The 11,214-nt window shown below is 45.8% G+C and overlaps 1 protein-coding gene across 1 annotated transcript; it reads left to right on the forward strand.

The window, feature by feature from the left end:
- The first annotated feature begins 5,792 nt into the window (after positions 1 to 5,792).
- LOC149450547 (uncharacterized) lies at positions 5,793 to 7,449 on the forward strand. The gene has a single exon (XM_089691742.1). It carries the CDS (start codon positions 5,859 to 5,861, stop codon positions 7,341 to 7,343), a length of 1,485 nt encoding a protein of 494 aa, XP_089547868.1. The 5' UTR covers positions 5,793 to 5,858; the 3' UTR covers positions 7,344 to 7,449.
- The last annotated feature ends 3,765 nt before the right edge of the window (positions 7,450 to 11,214 follow it).

Genomic DNA, 11,214 nt, shown 5'->3' on the forward strand with positions numbered 1-11,214 from the left:
AACTGAGCTCTTAGTATTCCCCCCAGCCCGTGCCCCCCTCCCCTGACTTCTCCATCAAGATCAATAACACAATCATCAGTCCCTCCCCTCATGCCAGGGTACTAGGTGTAATCCTAGACTCCCATCTGTCCTTTCACCCCCAAATCCAATCACTGTCCAAATCTTGTAGACTTCACCTCCACAACATCTCCAAGATACGCCCGTTCCTAACCTCGGAAACCACTAAGCAACTTATTCACTCCCTGGTTATATCTCTTGCCTTGACTTGTAACTCCCTCCTCATTGACCGATCTCATCGCAGGCTATCCCCTCTTCATTCTATCATGAATGCTGCTGCCAGACTCATCCACCTTACTAACCGTTCTCAGTGTCCTCCCACCCCTCTCTGCCAATCCCTCCACTGGCCTCCACTCAGTGTCCTCCACCCCTCTCTGACAATACCTCCACTGGCCTCCATTCAGTGTCCTCCACCCCTCTCTGCCAATCTCTCCACTGGCCTCCATTCAATGTCCTCCCCTCTCTGCCAATCCCTTCACTGGTCTCCATTCAGTGTCCTCCACCCCTCTCTGACAATCCTTCTCCCCAATTCCACTTAGTGTCCTCCACCCCTCTCTGCCAATCTCTCCACTGGCCTCCATTCAATGTCCTCCCCTCTCTGCCAATCCCTCCACTGGCCTCCATTCAGTGTCCTCCACTCCTCTCTGCCAATCCCTCCACTGGCCTCCATTCAGTGTCCTCCACTCCTGTCTGCCAATCCCTCCACTGGCTTCCCATTGCCCAACAGATAAAATTCAAAACACTAACAATAACACCGATCTTGTCTCCAAATATCACCCAAACCGTCCTCTCCGCTCCTTGCATGACCTCCTGCTCTTTAGCTCCCTTGTCTCCTCCTCCCATGCTCAGCTCCAAGACTTTTCCAGAGCTTCACCCATCCTCTGGAACTCTCTACCCCATTTTATCAGACTATCGCCTACTCTGCTCACTTTTAGGCTATCTCTGAAAACCTCTCTCTTCAGGGAAGCCTATCCTGCCCTCAGCTAATACTGGAATCTTCTACTCCTCCTACCAGTCCATCCCCCACAGTTATTACCTTTTGTACCACTAGCGCCTCCCTCTTAGATTGTAAGCTCCAAGGAGCAGGGCCCTCCAAACCCTCTTGTATTGAACTGTATTGTTGCTGTATTGTCTCCCATTACATTGTAAAGTGCTGAGCAAACTGTTGGTGCCATAAATCCTGTATAATAATAATAATAAAAATGTCCTGAAAGCATATTTCTCCATAATGATCCCAGTCTCAGATATTCATCCTAAAATGTGATCAATAAAGTCTCCAGAGAGCACGGAGATCTGAGAAATATGATGTGTCCTGGCAAAGCCCAAAGACAAACTTCATCTTTCATGTTTGGAGAAATGGGGTGCACCTGGGAGCAATGTACAGAAACCTCACAAAGCGCCCCCCACAGCTCCTCCTCCCAATGTCCCTCCATCCAGAGTCAGATTAATCCTATGACATCACACTGACCTCACAGCTCCTCCTCCCAATGTCCCTCCATCCGGAGTCATAGAATCCTATGACATCACACTGACCTCACAGCTCCTCCTCCCAATGTCCCTCCATCTTGATTTTTTTCTGATGCTCTTAGGATGTGGGGCCCCTTGGTATCCTCACATGTAAAGTGGGACTGTTGGTCCTGCGTTGTATGTAATGACATCAGAATGCTGCAACAAGCCTATACCCTGCGTAGTGTGGGGGTCCTGTGGGGGGGAATTATACCTCAGCCTGAAGTGGGGCTTTAATAAAATGGAGACCTGAATGGAGAGGTGAGGAGGATTCTGGGAATATCATTTGATGTGACTATTTGTGTTCAGATGTAGAGTTTTCCTCCTGTGAAGTCTGGAGATCATATGACATCACATTGCCTCCACCTCCCTCCCTGATAGAAGAGAGAAAGAAGAAGAAGATTCTAGAAGTCACCAGAGAGATCACTGAGCTGCTGACAGGAGAGGTGAGCGGTGCCGGGAATTCTGGGACATTCTCCAGTAACAGACAAGGGATGTGTCTGGATGGTGACTGTATCATTGTGTGTGTCAGGTTCCTATAAGGTGTCAGGGTGTCACTGTCTATTTCTCCATGGAGGAGTGGGAGTATTTAGAAGGACACAAGGATCTCTACAAGGACGTCATGATGGACAATCAGCCGCCCCTCACATCACCGGGTAAGAGGAGACTTTATTGTAAAGGAGAGAGCAGTACGGAGGATCCACCTAGATCCCCCATCATCTGATAAACACATAGAAACAATGGATTCAGTCAGTGTGTGTGTTTCCTACAGATGGATCCAGTCATGGGAACCCACCAGAGAGATGTCCCCGTCCTCTGTATTCCCGGGATTCCACACAGGAAGGTCACACCATCCCTCACCATCATCAGGTAGATGATGACAATTATTGGTAGTTGTGATTTATACACAGCATGTTTGTTACAATGAATGTTTTATTATATCTTTCAGAGTGGAATCCTCGGGGATGATAATATTGATGTTAAAGAAGAGTATAAAGAGGAGGATGAGGAGTATGGAGTGATGGAGGAGTTTTCAGAAGGACACAAGGATATGATGGAGCCACCTAATACCAGGAAACCACCAGAGAGATGTCCCCGTCCTCTGTATTCCCGGGATTCCACACAGGAAGGTCACACCATCCCTCACCATTACAAGGTTGGTGGATGGAGAATCTAGAACATGGACTTGTAGAGACTATGGGCTCCAATCACAAAGCGGTATCTTCCCGTATCCCAGTATGTAGTAAGATGCTGCATTCTGTTTTTTAGTAGTGAAGCCTGCGGGGAATTTACCACTGGTGTCCATAGCAACACTTGTAAATAGCTTGTTGTTAAGGAGAGGGCAGCCGCCAGTGTCCCCAACAACCAGTAAACAAGGAGCGGATGGCCGACAGGTTCTCCGCTGATGGCTGTGACAGGTCTGGTATGAATTTTGAGGGGAACCCGATGCCAAAATTATAAAAATATTGGCGTGGGGTCCCCTCCAAAATCAATACCAGACCCTTAGGGAGTGCCCACCTTCCTCCTGAACCATATCAGACCACATACCCTCAACATGAGGTGGGTGCTTCAGGGCAGGTGCTCTCTGCTTCCCCAAAAACACCTTGTCCCCATGTCGATGGGGACAAGGGTTCCTTCCCCACAACCCTGGGCAGTGGTTGTGGGGGGCTGTGGGTGGGGTGCTTATTGGAATCTAGAAGCCACCTTTAACAAGGAGGCCCCCAGATCCAGGCCCCCCCACTATGTGAATGAGTATAGAGTACATAGTACCCCTATTCATTTACCAAAAAAAAAATGTAGTTTAAGAAAACATTGGAAGTAATTTTTCACAAAACAAAAATAAAGAAAAATGTCCCCCTGATGTAGATCCATTGATGATCCAATCACAATACTCGCTGTCATCGCTGACTGGAAGAAAAAAAAAAAGCTCCCCTCCTGCCATCTGACAGCTCCGCCGCCTCCCATTTCTAAATAAACTAAGGACCTGTGACATCACTGGGTGGCCTTGCCCTCTTGTGACATCACCAATACAACATGCCCTGGTCAGTGACGTCACCAATACAACATGCCCCGGTCAGTGACATCACCAATACAACATGCCCCGGTCAGTGACATCACCAATACAACATGCCCCGGTCAGTGACGTCACCAATACATCATGCCCCGGTCAGTGACATCACCAATACAACATGCCCCGGTCAGTGACATCACCAATACAACATGCCCCGGTCAGTGACGTCACCGAGTGGCACCGTCCCTTAGTATATTTAGTGGCAGGAGGCAGCAGAGCTGTCAGACAGAGGGGAGTCTTCATTGGGAGCGGAGCTTTTCTTTCCGAGTCAGCGGTGACAATGAGCATCGTGATTGATGATGGATCTACACCGGGGGGACATTTTGCTTTAGTTTTGCTTTTTTAATAAAGGACTTGTCAAAAACTGCCTGCTGTCTTTAACAGAATACTTTTTGGGGGTGAATAATTAGGGGTACCATGTACCCCATACTCTTTCACATGGGGTGAGGGATCTGAGGGCCCCCTTGTTATATTTTGTAAGTCCTCTTCCTGCAAACCCCCACAGCCACTAGCCTGGGTTGTGGGGAAAAATCGCTTGTCCCCATCAACATGGACAAGGTGCTCTGGGGGAGCAAAGCCCCCCCTGCCCCAGAGCATCCACTGCATGTTAAGGGCACGTGGCCTGGTATGTTTCAGGAGGGGGGGTCGCTTGCTCATCCCCCCCATTCCTGACCTGCTGGGCTGCATGCTCAGATAGGGGTCTGGTATGTATTTCTTTCATTTTGGCAAGGGGTCCCCCTCAAAATCCATACTAGACCCCCCAAAGGGGGGGACCCCACGCCATTTTCTTAATATTTCATTGCCGGTAATTCTTTTTTTTAGATTTATCGGTTGGTTAGGACGAGGCGGCCGCTCGCTCCCTAACAACCATGTTGTTTACTGGTTGTTAAGGATGCCAGCGGCCGCCCACTCTTTACCAAGCAGTACACATTTCCTGAATGCCGCATGTCTCCACCACTAATTAATGACCGCATGCATTTCATTCTTTATTTCCTTCTGTGAATGTAACGCCTGTTCATGCGGTATTTACTGAGCGTGTTCAGTGTTTGTGGTCAATACCGCAACACGGGATAGGAAATGGACAGTTTCAGGATGGCATGCGGTATTTAGGGGAAATGTACCCACATATCACATGTGATCTGCTTCTGTGAAGGGAGACAATGTGTGGATTTTGTGTGTGATGTCACAATCATAAATCTTACATTTTACAGATGATATTTTCTCTCATTTCCTTGATTTAGAGTGGAGATCCAATCGATATAGAATTTGAGGTGAAAGCAGAAGAAGAAGAGGCGTATGTGAGGGATGATCAGCAGTCTATGGAGGAGGATGGAATAACGGGGACATTTATAGAGGAGGACACTCCTACAGAGATCAGCACAGGTGGGTCATGAACACTAAATCCATTCCTCCACCCATACTGCTCACTGATTGGTCCAGAGTAGGGCGGGGACTGGGTGATATCAGCCTGTAATCCCCTGGTCACTTTCCTGAGCTGTGTTCCCCGTCCTGTATTCCTGGATTTCTCTCGGATAATCTTCCTTCTCTGTGCTGCAGACACAATTTATGTCTCTAGACTGGATTTATGGAGGTTCTGGGGTTCAGCTGGCAGCATTACTAGACCTAGGCTCCTGGGACATGGGATTTGGTTCTCCTCCCCATGTCCGGGTCTAGTAAGATTCCTGACCGATCATTTCTCCCAGGGTTCCTTGCTCTGTGGTCTGCTGGCTGTGCCGGGTGGAGGGATATGTCTGTAGTGTCTCAGACCCAAGTCACTGAGTGCAGTCTCAGGAGATGGGAGGCAGCGGTGTGGGACCTCTGCAACTTGTCTACAGTAAACATTTAATCTTCCACTGATTACTGAATACCAATATTATGAGTCCTGACCCTGCACTGTATAATTTATATTGTACATTACATACTCCTGACCCCTGCACTATATACTCTATGTTGTACATTACATACTCCTGACCCCTGCACTATATACTCTGTTGTACATTCCATACTCCTGACTTCTGCTCTCCCCCCTCCCCCCACTGCTATATATACACATAACATGGATTCTCTTTTGTTACACCCATTTCCTCCCAGCTGGACATAGTTGTTCTCCCCCATCCTCACTCTCTGACCTCTGGTGATGCTCAGCCAGTCCTGGTTTGGGGAAACCAATCAGCTCCTGTCTAGTAATCCTCTTTGTCTTTGTATTTTAGTCCATGGCCGGGAGATGAGGAAAACCTCCGAGGATTGTCTCACTTTGTCTCCAGACTGGAAAGTAGAAGATGAGGACATCACACAGTATAGTCCAGGAGAAAACCCGGCTCCCTTCAATGTCCATCCGGCACCACCCAGTGTAGATGGACCATCGGATTCCTCGTATCCTGAGGAACCTCAGACTGTGCGGGACCGTGCCGGCCTTCCAACAAAGAAGAGGTTCTCCTGTCCTGAGTGCGGGAAAGGTTTCCAGTCTAAATCTGGTCTGAATGGGCATAAAAGATTTCACACAGGAGAGAAGCCACATTCCTGTTCTGTGTGCGGGAAATGTTTTTCAGTGAGGTCCCATCTTTACAAACATCAGAGATCTCATACGGGGGAGAAGCCGTATTGCTGTTCTCAGTGTGGGAAATGTTTTTCAGTGACGTCCCATCTTTATACACATCAAAGATCTCACACTGGGGAGAAGCCATATTCCTGTCCTGAGTGCGGGAAATGTTTTTCACAGAAGTCCTATTTTTACATACATCAGCTATCTCACACGGGGGAGAAGCCATTTTCTTGTACTGAGTGCGGGAAATGTTTTTTATCGAAGTTCCATCTTTACAAACATCAGAGATCTCACACAGGGGAGAAGCCATATTCCTGTCCTGAGTGTGGGAAATGTTTTTCAGTGAAGTCCCATCTTTACACACATCAAAGATCTCACACAGGGGAGAAGCCATATTCCTGTCCTGAGTGTGGGAAATGTTTTTCAGTGAAGTCCAGTCTTTACACACATCAGAGATCTCACACGGGGGAGAAGCCACATTCCTGTCCTGATTGTGGGAAATGTTTTTCAGTGAAGTCCCATCTTTACACACATCAAAGATCTCACAGAGGGGAGAAGCCGTATTCTTGTCCTGAGTGTGGGAAATGTTTTTCAGTGAAGTCCAGTCTTTCCACACATCAGAGATCTCACATGGGAGAGAAGCCGTATTCCTGTCCTGAGTGTGGGAAATGTTTTTCAGTTAAGTCCCATTTTAACAGACATCAGAGATCTCACACGGGGGAGAAGCCGTATTCTTGTCCTGAGTGCGGGAAATGTTTTTCACAGAAGTCCAAACTTGATAATCATCAGAGATCTCACACGGGGGAGAAGCCACATTCCTGTCCTGAGTGTGGGAAATGTTTTTCAGTGAAGGCCAGTCTTTACACACATCAAAGATCTCACACAGGAGAGAAGCCGTATTCCTGTCCTGAGTGTGGGAAATGTTTTTCAGTGAAGTCCAGTCTTTCCACACATCAGAGATCTCACACGGGAGAGAAGCCGTATTCCTGTCCTGAGTGTGGGAAATGTTTTTCAGTTAAGTCCCATTTTAACAGACATCAGAGATCTCACACTGGGGAGAAGCCGTATTCTTGTCCTGAGTGCGGGAAATGTTTTTCACAGAAGTCCAGTCTTTACATACATCAAAGATCTCACACGGGGGAGAATCCACTTTCCTGTCCTGAGTGAGGGAAATGTTCCTCACTGAAGTCCTGTTTTCCTGTACATCAGGTATTATAACGGGGTAGACAGATCAGACGGGTCAGTACTTATTGGTGGGTGGAATGGGGAAAGATGCGGGGAGGGCTATGGCAGATGGTAAGAAGTTTCCCATGTTACAAACAACCAGTGCAATTGGTACCATTTGTATGCAAATAAAAAATACAAAAAATCCATGTGAACAAGGTGTCGGTGAATGAACAAGGTGTCCGTGAATAAACAAGGTGTTGGTGTCGGTGAATGAACAAGGTGTCGGTGAATGAACAAGGTGTCGGTGAATGAACAAGGTGTCAGTGAATGAAAGTGTTCACCAATGCCAGAAGTGTGCCCAGCACAATAGGTGAGTTGGAAGGTTTGGTGCATGAAGAGAACTAGGATTGAATTGGTATTGCTGAATCTTGGCTTCATTCCTCACATGACTGGGCCATTCATATTCCTGGCTAGGTTCTCTTTCGGAGAGACGGGGGAAATAGGAAAGGTGGTGGTGTCTGTCTCTATGTGAGAAGTGATCTCAGAGCGAGTGTGAAAGAGGACCTAGTTGATGGAGAGTGTGATGAGGCTGAAGTATTATGGGTGGAACCAGGGGCAGACTGACAACTCATGGGGCCCCCGGGCAATAGGGGATCATGGGGCCCCTGTGTCCTTGCCCAAACTCAAAAAAGCCCATGAAAAAGGTACCAGGGGCATCTCATGGGGCCCCCTACTGACCCCAGGCCCTCGGGTAGTGCACGAGTTTCCAAATGGTCAGTCCGCCCCTGGGTGGAACTGCACATGGGGGGCAGTACTACAAAGGTCATCATTGGAGTTTGTTATAGGCCTCCCAGTGTTAATGAGGAGGTGGAGACTCAGCTCCTTCCACAGATGGAAAGGGCTGGGACAGTGATAATAATGGGGGATGGTAACTACCCGGAATGGGACTGCAAGCACAGTTAAAGGGTAAAAATTTATAAACCTACTACAGGACAATTTTATGGTCCAGTTCATAGAGGCCCCAACTAGGAATGATGCTCTGCTGGACCTGGTCATCTCCAACCATGCAGAGCTTATTACGAATGTCCATATAAAAGAACATCTGGGTAGCAGTGACCATAACATGATTTCATTTATTGTTAGTTGTAAGCAGCGAGCACATACGGGGAAAATAAAAATGCTCAACTTTAAGAGAGCTAATTTTCCAAGGCTGAGAGCTGTTTTCCAAGACTTAGACTGGGAGGGAATATTGACATCGATGAACACAACACAGAAATGGGAGTTCTTCAAAAAGACTGTATGTGACCACACTGCAAAATATATTCCCATGGGCAACAAGTATAAAAGGCTACAAATCCAACCTATGTGGCTTACGGCCAAAGTTACAAAAGCGATAGATAATAAGAAAAGAGCTTTTTCTAAATATAACAATGAAGGAACGCGATCATCGTTTACACATTACAAAGAATAGAACAGAAGATGCAAAAAGGAAATAAAAGCACAAAAACTGAAAACAAGCGACAGAAAGATATCAGGACGACCCCAAAACATTCCTCCAAAATATGAATAGTAGAAAGGTCCGGTCCCAGCATGTAGGCCCTTTACAGAACCATCTAGAGGGGGGGGGACAAAGAGAAGGACAATGTATGAAATCCCTTCTTCAGCTCTGTGTATACAAAGGAGCATGGGGGGCTCTTGTCCATAATGGGGGGTGGTACTGACACCCCCCAGATGATCCACATTGGCTCACAATTGATATGATGCAGAAATATTTGTACAGAATAAAGGTGAATAAAGCCCCTGGACCGGATGGCAGACACCCACGGGGGCCCTAAAGAATTCAGCTCTGTCATCTCACAGCCATTGTTTCTCATTGTTAGGGACTCTTTAATGACTGGCATAGTACCACTGGATTGGTGTAAGGCCAATGTGGGGCCAATATTTATAAAGGGGACAAAATCTTTCCCAAGTAATTATAGATCTGTTAGTGTAACTTCTATAGTTGGGAAGATACTGGAGAGTTTAACCCCTCCCCCTCCTGAGGTTCACCCCCCTTAATGACCACGCCTCTTTTTGCTTTTGCCGCTGCACTAGTTCAACTGATAATTGTGCGGTCATGCAATGCTGCACCCAAATGAAATTTATGTCCTTTTTTTCACACAAATAGAGCTTTCTTTCGGAGGTATTTGATCACCTGTGCGCTTTTTAATTTTTGCGCTATAAACAAAAAAAGACCAAAATTTTTGAAAAAAAAGCAAAATTTTTTACTTTTGGCTATAAAAAATATATAGTAAACTCAAAGTTAGTTATAAATTTAGGCCAAAATGTATTCTGCTCCATGTTTTTGGTAAGAAAATCCCAATAAGTGTATATTGATTGCTTTGTGTGATAGTTATAGCGTCTACAAACTATGGGAGAGATAATGGAATTTACACCATTTTTTTACTATAGAGAACTGCACTAGTGTTACTGACAATTGCGCGGTCATGCAATACGGTACATAAATGAACATGTAACTAAACTCTTCTTTAAACATAGATGAATCTATCCCAATATACAATAAAATAAAAAAATAAATTGTAAAATAAAAATCCCCAAAAATTATATATCAAACTAAATGTCCCAAAAAATAAATGTCCAAAATGTCTCTGTAAAGATGTCTTTCCAAATTCCAAAGCAAACTCGTATCATCTTTAATCATCCAGTATGGAAATTCCAAAATTCTTCATGAACCTCAAAAAACTAAACTTCTGATAGTGTATTACCTTTATACTGAACATACATGTAAAATAGTGAAAGAACCGTGTATCATGCCAACTGCATACCGTGAGCTCACACGTGAAAAAACAATTCCTCTACCAATATATCAATCTCTGAATATGTAAATACACTCGTGACAAGAATCAGAAGAGTGACCATTCCAAGTCCAAACGATGAAACGTGATCACCTCCAAATAGTGAGGATGGAGAATAACCCAAATCTCTAATAGTGAGCTCTACAAACTCAATAATAGTGAACAATAAAGTGCTCTCCTCCAACTGGTGCAACAATGGATCATTCCCCTCTGGAAATAAATCCCAGGCTTTCAGGGGATAGTCGCACTCTCCAGGCTTCCTAATGTTCCTGTTGGCACTCTTCCATATTCCTCATCAGGTGAGATAGGAGACAATCAGCGCTATATAGTAACATAAGTCAGTATTTATTGAATATCTTACATTACAATTGAAGAATATCAGCTTCCAGCATTCAGAACAGCTCAGGTGTAGTCCTATGTATAGAGAACCGCATGTTCCCACTTCCAAAATGGCCACCACCACACTTCCGGTTTTGCGTGAGTTCTTCAGACGTTACGTGTCCTGACATGTTTCGTCACTTCCTGGACTTTTTCACAAGAGATCAAGATGTCTGAGAGGCAGTTCCTTATATTCTGTCCCACATCAAGGGCAGGAAATCGAATCCGCCATCTTACTCTATGGAAAAATGGTGGCATGTATATCTTTATTCCCATTCCCTATACGAGCACTGTAATCCCTATACAAACACTGCAATCCCTATATGAGCACTGCAATCCCTGTACGAACACTGCAATCCCTATACGAGCACTGCAATCCCTGTACGAGCACTGCAATCCCTATACGAACACTACAATCCCTATACGAACACTGCAATCCCTATACGAGCACTGCAATCCCTATACGAACACTTCAATCCCTATACAAACACTGCAATCCCTGTACGAACACTGCAATCCCTATACGAGCACTGCGATCCCTATATGAGCACTGCAATCCCTATACGAACACTGCAATCCCTATACGAGCACTGCAATCCCTATACGAGCACTGCGATCCCTATACGAACACTGCGATC

The sequence above is a fragment of the Staurois parvus genome, unplaced genomic scaffold, assembly GCF_062004578.1.
Source record: "Staurois parvus isolate SC_StPar_1 unplaced genomic scaffold, SC_StPar_1.0 ptg000571l, whole genome shotgun sequence".
NCBI classification, from domain to species: Eukaryota; Metazoa; Chordata; class Amphibia; order Anura; family Ranidae; genus Staurois; species Staurois parvus.

What these genes read in the sequence shown, in the direction of transcription:
- LOC149450547 (XM_089691742.1), top strand. Translation starts at nt 5,859, where the DNA reads ATGAGGAAAACCTCCGAGGATTGTCTCACTTTGTCTCCAGACTGGAAA.